Source organism: Hesperophylax consimilis, chromosome 10, assembly GCF_061612785.1.
Source record: "Hesperophylax consimilis isolate HC1 chromosome 10, BYU_Hcon_1.0, whole genome shotgun sequence".
In the NCBI taxonomy this organism is placed as follows: Eukaryota; Metazoa; Arthropoda; class Insecta; order Trichoptera; family Limnephilidae; genus Hesperophylax; species Hesperophylax consimilis.
The window spans coordinates 38,632,395-38,656,345 of record NC_142845.1 but is presented as its reverse complement, the minus strand read 5'-3'; the positions used below and the strand labels follow the sequence as shown (position 1 = coordinate 38,656,345).

At 36.6% G+C, this 23,951-nt stretch overlaps 1 protein-coding gene across 4 annotated transcripts in view; it reads right to left on the bottom strand.

The window, feature by feature from the left end:
- Positions 1–23,125, bottom strand: part of prage (RNA exonuclease prage) — a 38,993-nt gene extending 15,868 nt beyond the window's left edge. The window contains exons 1-2 of one of the 4 annotated variants that reach the window (XM_089636929.1): positions 22,639–23,125; positions 1,611–1,814 (exon numbers count right to left, since the gene is read on the bottom strand). In XM_089636929.1, the coding sequence (XP_089493055.1) occupies positions 1,611–1,814; positions 22,639–22,666 (232 nt within the window). In that variant the 5' untranslated portion in view covers positions 22,667–23,125. Of the gene's footprint in view, positions 1–1,610; positions 1,815–2,176; positions 2,594–2,616; positions 3,088–3,297; positions 3,679–22,638 lie in introns of those variants that run through there. The other 3 variants (XM_089636928.1, XM_089636927.1, XM_089636930.1) reach the window with 3 other exon arrangements.
- Between the last annotated feature and the right edge of the window lie 826 nt (positions 23,126–23,951).

Sequence of the window (23,951 nt, the reverse complement as noted above, 5' to 3'; positions counted from 1 at the left end):
TAAGACAAAATAGTATCTACATTTGAAGACAAAAACTTTATATCCTCTACGCGATTTAATTACATTTTAACGTTCGTAAAGTACGAGACAAGTCAGACAAGTAAAAAAGAGACTTGCTAGTAAATAAATCCATAAGTGGTAAATTCGCTAACAAAACATTAGGTAGATTCTTAACATCAATATACTATTTTATGGTACTTAGAGTCGGTAGAAACACATATGAGAAACTACTTATGTCGGGGGGAGTACGAAAAAAACTGAATTTTAAAAGCTATTTCGTTTAAAATACGGATAATTTACTCAAAGTCTTTGATATAATAATATGAAAATAGGTTTTTCAGGCTAGTTTTTTTCTCTTTTTTTTAAATAATGTTAAAAAATAACCTTAAAACTGTCACTTCAAAAATAATGGTCGCCGAGTGAACACCTACATTCACATTATTAAAATGCAATATTTTCCATCTCTCCCGACGTAAATTTGTAGTAATCAAGTTAAATCGATGTGTTACATCAAAAAAATATTCGTATCAGCTCTGAAATTTTACCTTTTTTATTACAATGTGATAATTGTTCATAAAACAACATGATAAAATAATAAACGATACGCAATCGCAACCCCGCCACACCCGCGGTAAGTCATAACATAACACATGCCACTGATAACTGATACTAGCACCTGTATCAATATTATGATAATAATAAAATGTATACCCTTTGACACGTCTCAGATATTCCAAATATGGTGACCGGATAAATCATCAAAATGATAATTCATTTTTCATGACTTTATATCATTTTTTAAAGGTGTGTTGAATAGTCACTGTGTTGAGTTAGCGTGGAAACTCCAAATATATATTTGAAATGAGTCGAAATGCTCGTACGTCACCACAGACTCCAGAGTATTTGATTTCCACGAAAATATGCTTCTATAGGTGCTAGTAGAGAAAGAGCGAGAGAAAGACTTAAGAAAATGAAGGCAGTGGAGAGTTGTTATGGTAATGTACCTACTTGCTACATAATAACATTTACTAATATTTACATTATTATTTATTATAAACAAGACTGAGTGTTACAACAAGCTACATATGTTTTTTACATCGCTATTATTTTATTTGGAACCGTGTGCATTTTATGTAATAAATGAATAGGTTATTCAGTTGGTAATAATTAATTAACGATTGCAATGTTTGTAATAGTCGTGTTTAAGTTAGTAACTACTGGAAAGGTTCGTGTTATTTATAGTTAGTGCAATAATATCATTACAAGTTTTTGCGGTGCACAGATTTACTGTTTCCAAAGAAAATAACAAGACATAAATGAATTATTATAATATAAGCTGGTATGATTCATGCAATTAAGAAACGTTACTTTACTTTTCAGACATATTTTTAACAAAAATAGGTATTATTTGCTTTGAATACAGTACCAGATGTCTGACTGCAGCCACCTTGAGGCATGTAGACGGACACAAACAAAGCCACAGTGATTATATTATTATTACATATTGTGTTGTATTTATTAGATCTGGTCCGTCCAGTGATTTCGCGGTAAATATTAATACATTGTTACGATTGGCAAGACGAGTAATGATGATGTTGTTATGAACATACCTTCAGCACAACTGACTAAATATTTCCCATCGCTGGAGCAGTCCATGTTGAGGATCTTGCTAGTGTGGCCCATGAGGTTGGTGGCTAGATACGGATGACTGAATGTCCCCTTGTTCTTCCAGTTGGAGGACTGTTTCTTCTTGTTTTGTTTGGCAATAGGTGCTCCGCAAGTCTTCTCTTTCGCCGCGTTCACAGGAGTTTCATCTGCAAACAAGCACACGTTTCCATTCAAACAAACGTTACTAACTGCAGACGCAGACCAAGGTGTACCTACCTAACACCATTCTCATAACTGACTATGTTACAATCATGATTATACAAGAAATTATATAAGTTATGGGAATCTAATATAAAACGGTCGCATTTCGGAAACCTCCTTTCCCTTTGGGGCACAAAATGAGCGCTGCAAACGTCGCTCGTTACTTGTGTAGGTAGTTACCGTAAAAAATGCCGTTAGAACTTTCACAATCTTAACGCAGCCGCTGCACGAGAGTTCAATTCTTCAGTAGCTAAGCATATCTCTGTTTTTAATAATACTCCAATATAGGCGCTCCACACTTACTCACTTTATTATGAATGCAATCAAAAATAGTTCATCTTCCGAGGTGACGTGCGGAGTTGTTTTGTTAATTTGGATACCACGTGCTTCGCATCATGTGCGCAGTCAACTGTCAAATTGACAACATTTTTGTTAAAGTTTTTGGTACAAATGCACTTTAACTGGGAAATAAGTAAGGTGCGTGAGATATATTCGACACACGAGCAGTTCAAACCAGCGGAGAAATCTAACAAATAACTTGTCACGAACATAACCTCACGGCGATAGTAGGTCAAAAAGACATGTAACGGCGAATCTGGTTGTTCTTCAAATGGGACTTCTTCGCCTTGGCCGATGTGCAGTCTGCTTCGCAAAACAAATAAACAACTTCTTTACAAAAGCACATCTCAAAACAAAACAGCATATCGCGGTTGCTTAGATAAACAAATAATTCTATTGACATCTTACTTTTGACGACGGATTCCTTTTTGGGTTCTTTATCTTTCAAGTAATCCAATATGTATAATACCACCTGAAGAATCACAATCACTACAATAGTCACTGCAACATAAGCCCATGGCGAGTTTCCGACGCCGGTGTTTTCCATTTTTACGTGCCGAGCACAAACTTCCGACAGATCGGATCTGCGAAGCGCACTGAACTGGGCTTGCGCGCGCACTGCGCCTAGCCAGAGTTCCGCTGCCAGCCGCTAGCTCGAGACTAGCGCCACTGTAGCGAACACGGGCGTAGCGGCCGCGCTCCGTAGCTCGATATACTGGCGCGAATTGCAAACACGATCAAAATAATGCTTGCCGGCGCCTTTATCCTTCATTCCACCCGCTATCGGGAATTGCGCTTTGCCGCCGTCTTCTCGTGCACTGCCTTAGTACTGCCAGACTACTAACTACAACAGTAACTACCAGCCGAGCATCTAGCGAGGCGAGACACACCGCACACCTGCAGCCGGCGCCCCACCACCGCCACCGACGCCCAAGAGAGAGGGCACATCACGATACCTGGGTACGCGCTAGCGCCAATTACCCGAAGACGAACCTCAGCGTCGTTTTCCTTATCCTTATCGCCTCAACCTCCGGCTTCCAACAATATACCGCTTACATGATTGATATTTAAAATTAAAAGTGTATTTACTCGTATCTTCCTCCTGTCCAGAAATAGAACTTCTGATGAAAGAGCGCGCAACACTCCCACATTGCGTCGGAGCCGCGGCTAGTGCGCAAAAACAAAGAACTGCGTTTTTTTTCATTCTCGGAACTGATAATCATCGGTTATATTGTTTAGAGATTATAACGTTAATCACTGCACTGGTAATTGCAAATAATTGGACACTGGACACTTGTAAGTAACTGGTCGGCATGGTGGCTTGAAGACGATTGCTCGTGGAGTACGTAAGTGTTTCATTATCAATGCTCAAGGAACAAAGTGAAAAGAATTATGACTAATAGCCAGCAGCGGGAATTGTGCCACACGTCAGTGGGCCAGCTACACTACCACTACCAGAGGTAGAGCGGATTCTGATTACATGGCGTGACATCATTCGACGAACTTTTGTTTTTCTTGCAACTCCGTGTTTACATACTAATATAACTCGCTGCACTCTTCATTAGTACGAGCGTGAGTAATGTACTATTTATTTCCAATGGAAGCGAGCGGACACACTTGATTTGTCTCACGCGTGTGTGTTGTGTTGTGTTCAGTTGTGTTTGTAGTCTGTATATCCCGCGGAAGTGGCGGATGGATGACGTCATGTTCATGATATTCCGTTTGCATAAAATATTCTCCGTAAAACAGTTATTACGGTGAATCCCGATGGTAGCCTAAATTCTACTAAACGATGACATTTCTTCATTATTGACTTTGAGAATTTTCATTTTGTCCTTTTGATGCATGCTTGTTGCCGAAGTGCGTTGATATAATATATCATCACTCTTTTAATAGGGGCCATAAAGGACCTCTAGGTGTTTATTTAACGTTAGATTCGGGAAATCTATCGTTTTTTACCAGTTTTTATGTGTATAGTATAGCCAAAATAAACCAATTATGAATTTATTCCTTGCGACTGTACCTCTAATAAGACAACGTAATAAAAAAATAAAAAATCAATACGTAATTTACAAAGTTTTTCTACTATGATACATCTATTTTTATTAGATTTTTTTAAAATTTGTTTTTGGTTAGAATGAGGATTGAACCTCCCTCCCCAGGGACTGGAGTCAACCGCGCTAACTACGCCAACTCCCGATTGGGCAGGACCGACCTTTTTTTTCGTATATTAACTGTTGTAATATCATCCATTTCCATAGAAATGCGTATATGTCACCAAAAGAATGCATGGTCATCGACAATGAGTCTATCTGTCGAGTTTCAGCTTGATCGGATTTCGAGAAGTGGGATAATTTCACTTACAAGATTTGCATTCATTCATTCACGAAAACAAGAACAAATATATGTTAAACAGATAGATACAGGAAAATGATGTCATATTATATTATTACTTTTAACCACGTGTAGTGAACACGTGTTTCGCTGTTCACCATAAATAAACCACTCACCTCTTCACTGTACACTATTCACTGTTCACTTGTCGTGTAAACAAATAATCTAGGTAGGTACCACCCATACCACCCATTTGCATATCTTTATTGGCACACTTCATTTTCCGTTTGGCGCCATTCTGATTTAGTCAATTCAAAACACTTTTTAATCATTGGTAGGCAGGCAATGGGCAGGCAATGGGCAGGCAATGGGCAGGCAATGGGCAGGCAATGGGCAGGCAATGGGCAGGCAATGGGCAGGCAATGGGCAGGCAATAGGCAGGCAATGGGCATGCAATGGGCAGGCAATAGGCAGGAAATGGGCATGCAATGGGCAGGCAATGGGCATGCAATGGGCAGGCAATGGGCATGCAATGGGCAGGCAATGGGCAGGCAATGGGCAGGCAATAGGCAGGCAATGGGCAGGCAATGGGCAGGCAATAGGCAGGCAATGGGCAGGCAATGGGCAGGCAATAGGCAGGCAATGGGCAGGCAATGGGCAGGCAATGGGCAGGCAATGAGCAGACAATAGGCAGGAAATGGGCATGCAATGGGCAGGCAATAGGCAGGCAATGGGCAGGCAATGGGCAGGCAATGGGCAGGCAATGGGCAGGCAATGGGCAGGCAATGGGCAGGCAATGGGCAGGCAATGGGCAGGCAATGGGCAGGCAATGGGCAGGCAATGGGCAGGCAATGGGCAGGCAATGGGCAGGCAATGGGCAGGCAATGGGCAGGCAATAGGCAGGCATTGGGTATGCAATGGGCAGGCAATAGGCAGGAAATGGGCATGCAATGGGCAGGCAATGGGCAGGCAATGGGCAGGCAATAGGCAGGCAATGGGCAGGCAATGGGCATTGAAGGTTACACCCGCCCTGTCCCACCCCGGTATAGGTGACTTATGGTCACCCCTTCGGAGCTCTCGCATGAATCTAATTTTTGAATAAACGGCTCTACAAAGTATATAAATGAAGCTAGACCTTCAATAGGCAGGCAATGGGCAGGCAATGGGCAGGCAATGGGCAGGCAATGAGCAGACAATAGGCAGGAAATGGGCATGCAATGGGCAGGCAATAGGCAGGCAATGGGCAGGCAATGGGCAGGCAATAGGCAAGAAATGGGCATGCAATGAGCAGGCAATAGGCAAGCAATGGGCATGCAATGGGCAGGCAATGGGCAGGCAATAGGCAAGAAATGGGCATGCAATGGGCAGGCAATGGGCAGGCAATAGGCAGGCAATGGGCAGGCAATGGGCAGGCAATAGGCACAGGCAAATCGTTTTGTTTCCATGAAATGTGCACACCGATTTCAAAAAAGTTTATGAACTATTTTGGAATACCCACCCGCAGACCCCGTCTTCCCATGGATGCTGGGTGCATAGTGAAGTATATCAATATAATTTGTATATTTATTTAAAACTAGCTGTACCCCGTCACGTGTTGCTGTGGCTGTCTGTCTGTGCAGATAGAGAAACAATAGCGCGTTTTGCTTCCAACCTTCAGTAGGTAAACCACTATACACGGAAAGGGTATTTTTTAAATGATTTACCTGTACCAACCTGCCTACCTCGAGTAACTAATGTCACTCCAAATTCCTACCCAGAAGTATTCTTTTCAAAGTTCAATATTAAAGTCGTATGATAATGTCAGCAGTAAGTATTAAAGTTGGAAGCATTCTATGAAAGAAAAGAAAGGTCGGTAGGGGTATACGAAATAATATGTAATGACGGTAATGCCCGTTAAGTTAAGGTGCCTTGTTTAAATTCTTGACTAGGACAATTTTATGCTAATAGATTTTGGGACGACAACATAAAGCGTTAAGTCTGAGGGGGTTTAAAGAGTGATCAATATATATATAGGTGATATCCATTCCACAGTAAACTATTACATTTAAGTAAGTAGATTCTATATCGGTGATATCCATTCCACAGTAAACTATTACATTTAAGCAAGTAGATTCTATATCGGTGATATCCATTCCACGGTAAACTATTATATTTAAGCAAGTAGATTCTATATCGGTGATATCCATTCCACAGTAAACTATTACATTTAAGCAAGTAGATTCTATATCGGTGATATCCATTCCACGGTAAACTATTATATTTAAGCAAGTAGATTCTATATCGGTGATATCCATTCCACGGTAAACTATTATATTTAAGCAAGTAGATTCTATATCGGTGATATCCATTCCACGGTAAACTATTACATTTAAGTAAGTAGATTCTATATCGGTGATATCCATTCCACAGTAAACTATTACATTTAAGCAAGTAGATTCTATATCGGTGATATCCATTCCACGGTAAACTATTACATTTAAGCAAGTAGATTCTATATCGGTGATATCCATTCCACAGTAAACTATTACATTTAAGCAAGTAGATTCTATATCGGTGATATCCATTCCACGGTAAACTATTATATTTAAGCAAGTAGATTCTATATCGGTGATATCCATTCCACAGTAAACTATTACATTTAAGCAAGTAGATTCTATATCGGTGATATCCATTCCACGGTAAACTATTATATTTAAGTAAGTAGGACGCCCATTTCCTACAACCCGTTTGGCAGAAGCGAGGTCATTGATATTAATGGTCAGAGGGCAATGATTATTTATACAATGCAGTGCTATCTGCTTTGTGATATGATTACGTCCTGCAAACTCAATGCACTTTCCGCAAACATAATGGAAAGTAGAACTCGCTACGTTGCAGACAATCTTATCACTTATCACAGCGCATTGTTTTTAGTTTTACCAATGAAAGCAATTAGAAAACTGCAATATGATAATCAATGTTTCACAGAGACTTGTTACTTGGGAGTATAACAATAATACTTATCTAGATCAAAAGGAGTAGAGAAATCACTTCAAGGCTGCATTAAAACTTGACTGAACAGACATATTTATAATATACATATATTTAATTAATAAATATTTCTTCTACTAGCATTGTCAATTTTTTAGGATAATAAGCATTGATGCAATTCCTCTTCCTTTCCATCTGCCCTGATAATTAACACACACAAGGCTGTCCGAAATGTTGCCACAAAATAGAGGAGAAAACAAAATTTTACTCCAAATAGCATAGCAAGTAAAGTGGCAATATCAAACCTGACAATGAAATATATACCTAAATTTGGTATCTTATTATATTTGTGTGAATGGTGTATATAATACAACAATTTATACGTGATCCTAAACTAAGCGTTTATCCTAACTATTAACTATAACAATTGATACAAAATAATACGTGGTAACCCACATAAGCCATACAAGTAGATATACATAATATGGGTATCTTTGTTCTAAATAAAGATCCAATAAAGTAAATACCTTATGACAAACTCGAAGCAAAACATCGTGGACAATGGCACTTAGCACTGGAGTTCTGTTTTCCTCTTTTAAAGTAGGTCATTAAATTGGCACACAACACAATAAACAAAGGCACTGAAGTGTTTCACAAGGAGCTCAAGTGGACTCAATAGCTGACCTTTAGCTGCATGCTCTCCCGGTACTCGTGATGACACACGTACTTCCCCGAGTGACTCCTGACCCAGCACTGGCACGATCAAGTCCACTACCCGAAAGCGAGCCCCTCCCTTCGACTTGCAGTGTGTAGTGGTACCGCTGGCTCTGCTTTCTGGTCCAATCCTTTACTAATAATCGTTATTACAATAACGGTTAATCCCCGGCCGCGGCGGTCGGCTACGGCGGCTTTGCCCATCGGCTGTAGCAACAGTTCAGTTGCTCGTTCCACGTTCAATGCTCTGCCCGAGGGACTAGACACTAGGCAGTTATACACGGACAGCAATACTGGACTCTGGCTCTATTCTGAGCACTGAACTGAGTGACAATGCCCACCGAGCGGAAAACTTAATTACTTACTAAGCTAATTAACCCTAGTATTCGATAATGATAACAGTGAAAAACCTTTCACTCATTGCCACGCGAAATTAAAACAATGAATCACACATCCGTACCTACAGCACAAGTATTAGTACACACATGTAAACGTACTGTAAACTGTACCTCGTGATGACACACGACACGTCGGAAGGTGTTTTTTGCAGTTCAGCATAAAGTCACTTCCCATTTCTTTGTTATTATTTGTAATATTTAATTATCCCCTTACTTAAATAATAATGCAGTTTTACGGGAAATCTTAAATGTACCTACATTTTGAAATTAATTGGTTGACAGAAACACTTTTTTTCTATATATATTTTTTGTGGCCGTTATTTACAATGACTACCTATAATATGCAATATTTCCTAATACTCTTCCGAATGCGTTAAAATTTGAAAAAATGTGATATTATTCCCACCGGTGCCTTTGGTAGTTGGGACACAAGGAAAACCTCCCCAATTCGCAATTTCGGCCCTTTCATAAAAACAAAACTAGTTTTAGGACTCACGCTTCACCCGACTTTTTGAATGTGAAACAGAAAATAATATGTCTTGTTTTATTACAGGGTTAAATCCATATTTCAAAGCTCATACTCGTCTGTAGGTACGTATTTCAAAAACTCATATGAAGGTACATTTCAAAGCTAATATGAAGGTATATATTACAAAACTCACAATGGAAATGTAAAAAAAGTTGCGTCGTCCTAAAAATTCCTAACAGAAAGGCAACGTTAAATATTTTATTTATTATACTTGATTTCTGAACTCTGGCGTTCTGAACGTCCATCGGAGAGCATTTTGTGGGACACTCAGATTTTATTCTTCATAGTACAGTAAATATTAATTTATATTTCAAACACCGGCATAAAGTTAGTACAAAAAATATCCAGTTATTACAAAACTAGTTGCTAAAATTAGGGTCTTAGACATTCGCCAGTTATTTACTAAGACAAGCTTGTGATACATACGGAAACATAACCTGCTGGTTCTCAACATCTAGCACACACACACTTTTCATCAAGTCTGGGATACGTGCTCCCTAAAACTAGACCCACATTGTTGTTCAGCATTGGATATTCGAAAGGGGACGAGCCTTCTTTAAAGAATACATGAGTTCCTAACACTGCTCGAAAAAAAAGTTTTAACTCTATCGTTTATTTTTTTATATCGCTAAATTCAAATGAGACCGTAAATACGTACATTTATAGATAAGTACGTACCAAAATTTAACGGTTTTAAAAAAAATAATCATATAAAATAATTTTGTTTAATTTTGCATGTATTTTAATCTTAATTTTTATTTTCATTAAAATATCTTTTTTGTCAATCAGTTTTACCACTATTTATATTTCTAATATGGTTTCTATGGTTCCATGATAACCCACATAGTGACTATTCAACACACCTTTAAAAAGTGATATAAAGTCATTAAAAATTAATAAACCTAACCTAACCTAACCTAACCCACTTAACACAGTTAGTAAAGTTTTATCACTTTCCATGACTTTATATAACTTTTTAAAGTTGTGATGAATTATCATTTTGATAATTTATCCGGTCACCAGTTTTAATGATGAAATGAAATAACAATTTCTTTTTCCCTTATATTTTAATTTTGTAATTCTTACATAAATCATATACGACTAACATAATACAGGCATGAGCCTAGTATGGTTGTTGAGAAAATCACCAAAGCTGTATTTTTTTTAAATTTATAAAATAAATAAATATGAATATGTTATGTCGCTCTATATTTCATAAAGTTTTACTTAATATTCTTATTTAGGTGTAGGTGAAGATATATTTTTAAATGTGACAAACATCTATTCTATAAAAATATAAAGTTCTAGTCCAAATCTTTGATATAACCTTATATTTTGTGAAATTTTACTACAACAACATTAGGTACCTGCATGGTTATTGTTTGACTGACCATGGCGACCAAATGTAACGTATTTAGAAAATATATTCATTACATAATTGGTTTCTTGCTTTCACGACGGCAACATAGTCATTTTATTTCTGGTTAGAAACAAATTGCCACTAAGCAACATGTATTCGTTTGTATGCATACGTTTGTATGCATACGTTTGCAGGTTAAATAGTACATTTCTTCAGTACTGCATATACTTATTATATGTTACTTACTCATATGTTATTTCTGCATATACTTTTACGTTTGTATCGGTTTCCCAATCAAAAATAAAGGAATTTTGTAAATGGGCTTATTTTTAGTTGATAGCTGCTTACTATATATATCATGGTCGGTTTATAGTTTTACAAATCCCTCTTCTAAAAGCATTCTTTAATACAAACATAATAACAATTAGATCGTTTTATGTAAAATCGCTAACTCTAAGACAGGACTCTACTAATTTATTTAACGCCAAGAGGGCTTTTGCATGTGGGTAGTACAACATTAAGATGACAGATCATTTTGAAACCTAACCCTGATCATTTAGATTTACAAAAATACAATAGAAGGTTTAAGAGTAGTGTTGGAATACATATTTTATATATAAGTATTGGTTTCCCATAGAGTGAAGCCGCTGTATAGGAATTGACTGCAATAGTATGTGTAGATTTGTAAGTTGTAGGAGTTCGCAACCGTCGAAATTAAAATTTTGTATTTTTAATAAAAAGGTTTATTTTACGTCTACCTTCTAATGTATGTATTTAATAAGAAATGAATATGGGATATTATAACAAGAGTACAAAATAAGTATGTACTTAAGGTACTGTGAAAGTAGTTACAGAGCAAGATGTAGTTACTTTGTTGATGTTGGTAAAAATAAACATGAACAGTGTGTTATGTAAAGCACGTTTGCATTTAACAAACCTTTATTACGCCGGTAGTGTGGGTTTGTTCAAGGCTCACATTTTAATTAATTCCGATGAATTCGTAACTATATTTTTTTTCAAACCGATACCCAGGGATGTAAGATATTTAAATTTAATCACAACGGAACCTTACAATTAAAATATTTTACGAAAAAACATTAAGAAACGTTTTTCAATGATAAAATTAGCGGTAACCACCAGATTTTATTTAACTTCCCGAGGTATTCAGTTAGAAACATTTGAGATTATAGTAAAATAAACCCAGCTGAAAGATCAATTTTCTAGGCCTGCTAGGGCTAATACACCGGGCAGCGCGCCGAATATTTTTGTTTTCGACTTTTTCACTTACTATAGTAAGGTTACCTTACCCTTAGATACCCATTGTTTTATTATTCTACCGTCTTAATTCACAAACAAACTACAGTAATTTATAATTATTAATGTTATTTTGTGTGAAAGTGGTCAGAGGCGGACCAACTTGCCGCTTTCCTCGAGTTTTGAGAGAATTTCTAGTCGTATTAGGTATAACCACAAGCCAAACTAGGAACCAACTATGTTCTCACACATCAACTATATATCTAATAAGGCTTTAAAGATGCTTGGCTTCCTTTGCAGAACTTTAACTGATTTTAAGTCCTTAGATTGTATGAGAACCCTCTATATTTCATTATTCAGAACTCAAGTGGGAATATAATTCACCTATTTGGTCTCCTTTATACAAAGTTCACTCTAAAAATATAAAAAGAGTTCAGCACAAATTTCTTAAGTAAATTTTAAGCTCAGAATTCCTATTGATTACATTAATTATGTCAGTTTGATGAATCAATTGCATCTAATAACACTGTCTGACAGGAGAATTATGTCAGACCTGGTTGTGTTACACAGAGACATTAACAACTTAATTAACAGTCCTGCCATCGTTGCCACTATTAAATTTCATGTGCCGACTAGGAATATAATGGAAATAATAAGGAATATAATAAGAAAGACAAAATATAAAAATCTTCTGCAATACATACACAACCAAGTATCAGACACACTCACTGACCAACCTGCAACAAGTATGGGGGTACTATTGATATATTTATTGACTCCGTTTATAGAATTAAGCACTATGTTGAATCCAACAAATTAGAGTAGCGTTTGTAATATAGTTTTAGTGATTTGTCTTATATGTAGTTTTGTTCTAGTCTCTATAATATTGTTACTGTTACATGTTTTATTAACATTATTTTATATTCATCAGCTTTATTGTGTTTTATTTTTTAATTTTCGATAGCTTACTAGATATATTCTGTTTTGAAATGCATGTAAAAGCCCATCTGGGCGTAAAACCAAATAAAATAAAATAAAATGTTGTTGATTTTGTCAAATAAATAATTAACATAAGTATGCCAGTCGTGAAACAGTGGAATGTGCCTGTGAGGAATACCATAAAATACAATTAGTACAAAATATAGGAAAGTTGTTATCATTCACACGAAACATTTTCACTATTTCTCTCCCTTTGGCTTTGAACAGTCCACATGTATACAATTATTAGTATGATATACTTTTGACATTATATTAGGTACTTAGAAGCATGTAAATATTTATTGGTTTGAAATCGTGTATATAGGTTAAGTGATAAAATGGCAATAAATAAATTAATGGCAAAATACTTAGATATCACTTGTTATTGTTAGTTGATTCAATACCGCCTTACTCGCACAAGTGGCACTCATAACTGTGTTTGCCAAACTACGCACAATTGTTTCTATTTTTGCAAAGTTTTCTTATCACGATCATTATCGCAATATTTTCTATGTTTTACGGCAAAAGACGTTGATTGGTACGAATTCCTTCCTCTCTCGATGATAAATTGTTATGAGCTAGTAATAAACACCTAAGATTTTCATAAGAGTTCGAAAAGAAGAAGAAGATGGTTTGAAAGGGAGATTCGTAAATAAGAATGTTGGAGGGAAGCGCGCTCATATTACAAAAAAGTAATTAATAGGCGTAAGCTAAAAATATTTAATATAGCACGACTTGTTAGAAATAGAGCAAAAATCTCTTGACAACAATTCTTAATAACAATTAATAACAATTGTTTTCGTCAAATAACAGAACTAGGTGTTTTTTTTAATAATTTTCGAAGCATACTTTGCGTTTTTTTTCGATCGGGAGATTTTCATTTACTTTTCCAACTCGGAAAAGTATAGACATTATCTTCTTAAGAGGTAAAAAACAAGCGTTCAGTGGAGTATTTTATAAATCGGCAGAAATTCGAAATGCCAGGTCAGGTCGGTAAGAGCCATAAAGGCAATCAATATCAAAATAAAATGTTTGCTGTTGTTGTGATTCAATTTAGCTTCGAGGCTCGCACACACGTAGATATATTGAAGGCTCGCCTCGTTGGGAAGATGACTGAATTGACGTAGATAAACCAAATGCAATAAGTACGAGTATCTACCGCTAGGAGACAGTGAAAAGGGAAGGAGGAAGGTCGGGTTACTAAGTAGCAACAGCCATTTCAACCAACACTAACCCAACATATTGATTCTGGATCTGAAGTGATGCTGAGAGTGTCCTCCACTTGGAGCGCAGTACAAAGAATATACTATGTAACTACCTAGCTCACTTTTAAAAGTATGTTATGCTACGTATACATACGCAAGCCGAACTGCCGATCTGAACCTCGACTTATGGGAAAAAATCACGCTAAACGCCGGTTGCAGTTGCATCGGTTTCGCAAATGCATAATACGTACCGTGAGTTGTCTAACACGCTCGATGGTAATTGGATTGCTTAAATATAGACAATTGGTTCTGCTTAAATGTGCCACAAATATCAAAGCAATTATTCAGTTTCACATTACTCTCCTAAGTCTTACGGGATAATATCGTTGAACCAAATATTTTTAGAGAAAAAAATTAAGTTCTCTCAGCGCGTTCAATAATTATTAGACCCATCCGAAAAACTCTAGTTTATTTGTAAATTTGAAAGATTCTCCCCGAATTTGGAGCTTCTTACTCATCATCTCTGAGAGTCAATACTTTAAAAAAGACAAACATTCCCAGGTTACGAATCACCTGACAATATTTGCAAATTTCCTACTCATAATTATTAACCGTTAGCGGAAAATGTTGCTTGTGACGTGATGGAGGACTAGCCAGCCGAGGAATTGAACACAGTATGCCTGCCAACTCAGCCACTGACCGGACACTGTCACGGTTAGGTTACTCCAAAGATAAAAGTTGCGTTACTCCTATCAGAGATCTCTTTATATATTCTTTTAAATCGAAGAAATACATATAGGTACCTTGAGGTGATTTTGCACAAAAACGGCGCTATACAAATCATCCAAATATTATTATTATTACCTACCAATAAACATACAATGATAACATAGGTACCTATGTAATATTTACACAAAGGTGATTCCCGTCTTAAAGCTTCCAATAATAATGGAATAAGACATTGGTCACATCCATCATCAAACTTAGTATTCAAGCCTAGAAGAAATATTATCCAAAGTTAATGCAATTACATATATACAATTTGGAGATTAAACTGTTCTGATAGTGTAAGTCTCGAAATGACTTGGTTTTCTTTTAGATTTGATTGTCAATTATGAGTACCTATTGTGTTTCGCACACGCCTACCAGTTTCTACAAGACTTGTCATTATCGACGTTCAGGATACACATTTTATTTGTACTTATCATTGCCTTATTGATTATATTTGTACATTTATGCAATATGGAATTTTGTAGGATTGCACTTTTCCCTCACGGCTCGAGTAATGTTTTTGATACAATCCAAACGAACGTGTAAATAATAATTCTAGTAAATCTTTTAGTTTATATTGGTATGACCTTCAAGTGTAGGACTTCAATTTTAAACTGTATTTTTATGTTTGTATTCTATGAATTGTCTGTGTGTTTCTTACGAATAAATAGAGAGGTATTTGCAATTCATTAAGAGTATCTTGGCCATTCGCTCAACTTAGAGGGAGCATTACAATAAATAAGTGATTGAAGGCAGGAATTGATTGCAGTCAATAGACAACACAAATGCAATATCGGTGTGAGTCGGCCTTATTCTCCTATCCTACAGGACGTCGCATCGTTCTCTTGGGGCAACAAGTTTCTTTATGCCATTTGCACGAAACTGAGATATTGAGCGACATACTTTGAATCACGTATGAAATAGTAAAAATTGAGGTTTATAAATTTATATTTAAGAACGTATTATAATTGAACGATTTTTTATGTTTTATAACAACATTTACCGTTTTTAAGTTTGTTATAGTTAAGCGCACTTCAAGTGAAATGACACTCAAATTTACTGCGCTATATAAATGCCATGTTATTATTATTATTAACATTCGATAAAATAACACGACATTTAGCGAAAAACAACTTCAGAACCTTGTTACTTTTAGCTAACCTTGTTAAATCAGCCAACTCAGAGAACAGGGCTCTTTTTTTATTTTTTTTTGCTAAATGTCATGTTTTTTTTACATTTTCATATTGCAATTCAATTTCAATATATTCTGCAAATTCATAAATGTAATTTTTCTTAGTTTCAGGCAATGAGTTTAATGGAACCTTGCGTCCTAACGGATGAGCTCGAAGTACAACGCAAATGAAACCATGTTGCTCCAAAATATTTTATCTTTGGCAGATAGAACTAAGTTGCTCTTAAACTGAAACCTTGTTGTTCTAACACGTACATAATGTGTTTTAAATAGAAATTTTCGTATAATTAGCTGCGAATTTACACGGAACGTTGAAATAAAATTAGATACGGTTTTGAAGGGAGGTAAAACATAGGAATTTTAATGCAAAATAAAGTAAATTTTGGGCAAAATATCAGATGGAAACTTGCTGTTCCAAATACTTCTCTTCACATATTGTTGTGTTGTAAAATGAAGTGACTTGTAAGCACATGTACAGTGTATATACAGTTATAGATTAGAACGAGTTTAGATATCTATGGCGTAGAGTGATAGATTCGATCGAGTTTTCCAAAACGTCTAATGGAAATAGTTTTCATATAGTTTCGCCCCCTTTAACATAAATCTGACGCCCTAAAATAACAATAACTCTCTCAATGATTGTTGTATTGTAAACAAGCACGCGTAGAGTTAGATATCTATAGCGTAGAGTGATAGATTAGATCGAGTTTTCCAAAACGTCTAATGGAAACTTTACGTTAAAGGGAACGACGCGTCGCGACGCCCAAAATGACAATACCTCTCTCAACGATTGTTGTATTGTAAACAAGCACGCGTAGAGTTAGATGTCTATGGCGTAGAGTGATAGATAGACTGACCGATACAGACCAAATATTCAACAGCTGTGACGTACTAGATATACGCCAATTATACGTTAAAACACTACTAAACTACATTTTTAACAAAAAAAATAAATTTCAACATACACAAAATAACACTAACAGACCAGTTAGACAAGCGTACAAAGAAAACATTAAAACTCCAACAGTAAATTCAACATTTGGACAAAGACACTACCAATACCATGCTATAAAAGCTTTCAACAGTCTAAAAATTGAAATTAAAATTGAGGAAAGTAAAAATAAATTCACACACAAAATTACAAAATGGATTAAACAACAAAAAAGACAATATTACCAAAATGTCATAGCATAAAATAAAAATAAAACCTACACGTAACACACAAAACCAACATAAACACACATCACTCACAAACACACAAGATTATTTTCATTGTATTATTTTTTTAATTTTAAATGTATTATTATGTATTTTTATTTTTAATTTTAAATTTATTATTTTCTTTTCAAATTTACTATCTTCTCTTTAAATGTAATATGTAGATATGATTTTCATATTATAAAATGAAGGCCTCAGCACGGGCAAGCCACCCAGTGAGGCCTACATTACTGGAAAACATAAATTGTAACAAAATAATGTACCAAATAAAAAAAAAAAAAATAAAAAAAAATAGATTAGATCGAGTTTTCCAAAACGTCTAATGGAAACTTTATGTTAAAGGGAACGACCGACGCGACGCGACGCCCTGAAATAACAATACCTCTCTCAACGATTGTTGTATGTGTGTTAGATGTCTATATTGTCTATGGCGTAGAGTTTCAGTTCACATTCAGTGCCGACAACCCAGGTGTTTACCCGCCTCACTAGAAAAAGTCTGCTCTGGAGCGGGTAACTAACATATTATGACTTACCACCCCTTCTTATGGATAATTTTGTGCAGCCCAACTCCAGTTAACACTTTTAACTATTCATATATTTGTAAATCACTGTTGCAGAGGGAATGGATATATTCGGTATTTATTATATTATTACCCGTGATCAGAGTGAGGCCGCAGTTTCTAGTGCTTTGTTTGAACAAAGGAAAATGAGAAAGCCCCTGTGATTGTGTCTGTATTTGCCAACGATTGTTGCGCTAAACAATAGTCAATAAACCTTATGGGTGTCGGGTAGGAACTCGCACTAAATGATAAAGAAGGCAACCTCACTTTTTTCAAGGTAAATGGGGAAAAGTAAACGAAAAAGTTTATAACCGCAATTTAACTTGATGCTAGGTGCTAAGGATGCAACAAAGAAAGCCCGCATATGCCTAATTACGGGTGAATAGAATGCGAGTCGTAAGAAGTAGGTTATGTGAGTTATTGTCATTGTCAATACTCTTTAACATTCCTCATTATTGTTATTATATGTTGTTTTACAATCCGTTAGATTATCTAGATTACAGCTTGTAGTAAAACTAATGACAACTACTCATTCAATCGTAATTATGGGCGGAAATAGATTAGCTATGAATTTATATCAGAATCAACACGCTGCTTGAATTGACTTTAACTGCGTTTAGTGACCAGATATTTTTTTGCATATCGTTTGTCTTCCCCACTTCCTTCATTCATTGTTACTTTATCCTATTTCCCTCACACGATATCCCCAACATTGAGTTTATACAGAAAAATCCACACACTTTGTGCATAATTTGTATTTCAAATGACAATGACTGATGACCAAGACTTTCTGTGACAGAAGAGAAGTACTCATGACGAGAATAAATTAATAAGGAAGAAGGTTATCCACAGAAGGAAAAGTGTGTGGCTAACCGCTGATAGATCCGCTGTAACCTCCCAACTTTCTCACAAACGGCCGCGGCTCACGGAGAGGACATCGGAGCTTTCAGCGGCAGGACCATCCCTAAACCTACCGACGCTGAATGTAGAGTAGGCTGGAATGATATCGTTTCACCAAAAAATAACAACACAGCCAAAGCTCATAAACAAATTAATGTTAATGAAATCTCTAATATCTCTTGTAACTTCGAAGGTTGGTGTGTCTATAAAATCTGAAACAAAACAACGAGTTTTTATAATAGAATGAATAGATAGTTCATGTGGCCTTAGCCAGTATTATTCTTCGCACCCTTCCCTACGACGAGAAGATTCCCACTGTTGATCATTTTCCAGAATCCGTCTGGTCTATCATTATGACGAATTCAGCAAAGAAATTGTACATGGTATGTAAACTCTGAAATTACTTATATCTCGGAAATGCAAATACATAAATATATTATTACAAAAAAATACTTCATGAGTACGCTGTAGAGACCTCCACAGGTTAATGCATATGACGTGGAGGCAATTAAAATACTTCATGAGTACGCTGTAGAGACCTCCACAGGTTAATGCATAAGACGTGGAGGCAATTAAAATACTTCATGAGTACGCTGTAGAGACCTCCACAGGTTAATGCATAAGACGTGGAGGCAATTAAAATACTTCATGAGTACGCTGTAGAGACCTCCACAGGCTAATGCATAAGACGTGGAGGCAATTAAAATACTTCATGAGTACGCTGTAGAGACCTCCACAGGTTAATGCATAAGACGTCGGGGCAATTAAAATAAAGCCTTATAAGATAATCTTATAAGGACATTAATTGGAAAGCCACGGGTTGCGAGTGGATACATCATTTTTGGTACAAGCCTACCACTGCCACTCGGCCCCATTGTCAATGAATCGCACAGAGCCCAATAATATAATGCATATATAATGATCTTTATTTTATTATATATTTAAATGCTTTCGAGTTGCTAATTTGATGGGGATATTAGCAAAGCTTTTGGCATTTATTATTTCATTTTCAAAGACTACCCCAAATACGCTTGACACCCAGCAAAATTTTCCCCGGCTAGACTGCCCGAGTGCTGTAACTTTTCTATTACATTGCGCAGTTGTGTACAGTGTAGTGACTGCGTTTTCCTATTACCAATTTATTTCTGAAATTTTTAGCAATTATCTGCATGCATTATGTGTAGAACCTGGCCGCCTCGCCGCCTCACAGTGACGGATTTTGAAGTTCAACCATTTAGTTGTCCGTTGTTGTTATTAGGTGTTAATATGAAAGCTACTTTTTTATAATTTTTATTTATTGAAAATGGTGATCTTGTGAGAACTTGTATTCGTACGATATTGAAAACAATTTTTTAAAAAATTAACACTATTTTAATAAACTAAGACAATAAACAACGTGATTCCGCACAACTTCAAACACCTAAATATTACACCGTAAATACCTGGCCCTACCAACACAGTTCTGGCTTCTGACTGGTGACATTTCAGACAATTCTAACTAATAGGTATTCCTGATCATCTCGTTCACTAGCTAAATACAATACATGCTAGAAAACCTACTCTCTACTCTCAGTATCATCCTAGTAAAAGACCATCATTAGCTATGTCTGACCAGAAGACCCCACATCCATCCAGTCCCTCTTCGTCCAACCACATAATATTCCTAACAAATTTAGATGGCACTGGTTAATTCACTGGCTCCAGGGCTCTTGTACGGTAAACACATAAAATGATAAATAAAATTAATTTCTTCTTCGGAACTCGTTGTCTAATTCAAGTAACATAATAACGGCTTTTCATCTGTCTATTCGACCAAGAATAACGTAATGCGCATTATAATAATAAGTAGGGTAACAGCTCCGGGATGCGTCTATTTTACCACCACTCAACCGACCAAAACTGCCCAGGTAATTAAAAACACAGTGTCTTCCTTGAGAGTCTCGAGGAAGACACTGTGTTTTTCCTTACCACGGCAGAATACTCCGCAACAACATATCAACCGAATAACGAACTCCGATCACCTTGTATTGCGCGTTGTTCAAAAAGTTTTATTGAACTCTGCTAAGGATTGCAACCTGTTTACTATACTAGGAGCAGCTTACTAATATCGTTAAGTGTCTATTGCTGCCGTTTGTGTATCTTCTTCAGAGATGCCATTTGCTCGTGAATATATAATCACTAGACAAACAAATGCCGAGTTGCTTCCATCTGAGTGGCCTTATTTTATCTTTCTAGTTTGTTACCAGTGGGTAGTATTTACTACAAGTACACAACAAATTAAATTGTCGAAGGCTAGACAGGGTTTTTAAAGCTCAGAGATCGAAAACACCTTTAGGTACCTGTATATATCAGGAACGAAGGAGAGGGCGTTTTTTTCAGAGGTCGAAAAGAGTTAGTCATTGACATTAACAGGTAACGCCTCTAATGCCTGCTCTGAGACTACCCGAGGCCGAGGGAAGCGCGGGAGTGTAAATAATGTAAATAACTTTCGTATGGTGAAGAGTGCGAGGAGTGCGAATGAGAGCGGACGTGCGAGTACTGCAAGTGAAGATGCAGCATCTATGATCTATACGGAGACGGTTCTTGGGGAATGTAGAGTAGAGTGTAGAGCCAGCACGTGTATTATGTCTGCTATATCCACTGCGCACTCAACTGGTAGTACGCTAATAATGGAAAGCAGAGACAAGCAATGTATCGAGATTACCCAGTACCACTGAGAGGTAACTAACATGTAAACTATATTTATGGGAGCATTGCCTGCGCATCAAGGACGGTCAATGAGCTGTACGTGTACTTGTAGGTAGGTATTACACAGCTACTCATGTCACATGTCTAATCTTTTACATTAAATTACTTTATTATTGTTATGATGAAAATATTGAAATGAGATCATGCTAATACTAACAATGCGCGTAATGAACTCATATTGCACGCAAGTGAATGTACGCTGTACACTCGTATAGTTGTATGGCCTGGATTGATTAGATAATAATTCACTCATTCAATATTGTATATTCACGAAGAATATTCATTTGTTTTACCAGTCGTAAAAAGCATTTTCTGACATTGGACAAAATTTATTTTAATTCGTTTTGAAATGAAAAGACACATGTCTGTATGTTTCGTGTTGTCAGATATAAGTTCAATCATATCAATTGTATACTTACGAGCACAACCATCTGGAATAATATATTATTATGTACACATTGTTTAATTCGTTGTTTTATTGGGATCACTGCACTCCCGAACGAGTTTATGTTGTCGGTACGAATTGGAATAATAATAAAACGATTAGGTACGATATCTGTAGCTAGCAGCATCTATTCACTATTGAGTCTCCAGCTTATCAAACCGGAGAAGTAATGATTCTGCCATAACATGTTTTAATTGCGTAGGTTTTACATGAAGAGGTCATGAGCTAAGATCACTTGGTGATAACCATCTTCAATTACATGCATCGTTATTAGTTATTACGATACAGGTAGGTGTTCATACAGTCTAATATACTATAATATTTCAAATAAGAAGTTCAGTATCAATGTTTATTTAAAATATCTTACGATGTACCTCATTCTGTGCCTGACCTCCATTTCATAAATTGGGATTAATAGTTATGGCGTGGATTGATTTAACAATAACACAAGTGCAACGCTCATTTCATTGCAGTAACTACGAGGCACGCACTTACAGTTCATTGTTATGACACTAATAAGGTAGGTACATTTATTAAATTTACTTTTTGTTGTCCTCCATTTGACGATCAAGAGGACAATTTGCATGCTTGAATAAAAGCAAACACGGAAGCTAAATGCTTGGGTTGTAATAAACCAATCGCTCCGTCAATATCCAGCGAAGCGGGAAGCGACAATTCTTTCGTATAAAACAACGCATAGAATAATATACACAATACGTGACCTTTTAACTAAACATCCAGTCAAACAATGCCACCAGTTAGCAGGCACCAGGCATGAGGCACCTTAGCAGACTAGGTAGTAGTTGCTGTTATAGGCAGGTGTCTAATGTATCTAGTGAGTAGCAAGTACCTACTTGTTTGTGTCAATTCCTGCGAAGGCATCAACTTTATATTCTGCTCAGCGCCGCGGGGGCAGATATCAGTTTCCTTGGAGGCTTCACTTCCTAGTCATGGCTGCGTGCTCCATTTGCTTCCAACGCATACCCTCACTGCTCGTTGTGGCTGCTGGATACCGATACATCTAACAATCGTCTGTCAATGATTACTATCGGTTGTTTAACACTAATTATCTATTCGTAATAGATTACTTAATAGAATTAATTAACACAACACAACTTTTAAAGAGGCACAATAAAACTACCCGCGACACATCGCAATGTTGTTATTAAGCCGTCGGGGGACATTATAATAGCAAAGTGCTTCCCAACTACAGACTCGAATCCTTTTAATCATCGATAAGGCGATATTCAAATCAGACCATTGAAGTGGCGCGAATTTGCGTAATCAAAACAATGCCCGCAACATCAAAGTCAGTAATCGTCCTGAACTAGAATATTTGAATTCTTTGTGCGATGCATGGTACGTGGCAACGTAGCACTGCAACCACTTTCCCAGGGAAAGGCGGGAAATTGACTGAGAAGAAATGAAGCACGGGTGACGCTTTATATTTATTTGTCGGGATTTCGTAGTACTTTGTACGTAGGTACATCAGCTCGTGCTGAGAACAAAGCGCGACGGACAAAGATAAACCATATCTGTGCCTTGTGCCTTGAGCCATGTGCATTTGTGCATACGGAACTTTGTTATTGCAGCGGTTTGATCGTATGGAGGCGAGACTTGGCCGCGAGGTTGGCTTGGGCGTCCTTTCGATGCAAACACATCTACTACAAGCGTTGATACATGAATCCCAATGCACTCTACCGAAATAGATTCATTTAGCAGGAAACCAACTGTCTGCAACATTGGACTTGAAGTTATCGGAGTGCGAAAAACTTATTTAATCGCAAGGTTGGTGCTGACTGCTGGTACATATTGCAGCCATTGTGCACTTGGTGTCGGTGTAATATGTACATATTGCATGTGTTAAATACTTCTCAAAGACATTTTATTTTATTTTAAGCCTTTCTAGATAACTGATAATATTGTTTTTTTCTTATCTGAGTATATTTAGGAAATATGCAGTTATACATGGGAATAAATTTTACATTTAAGATGTTGAGTATAAAATAAACCAGTTAAGTTCCTTTTGATAATTGATAATCATTTACATTAATTTATGTTTGGCGTAGTTGGCAAATAATTCTTCTAAGTATTAACAATATCTTATTAACAATAATAATTTTTTTAACCTTTTGAAGTGAAACTTCTTTACGCGCGTCATGCAATT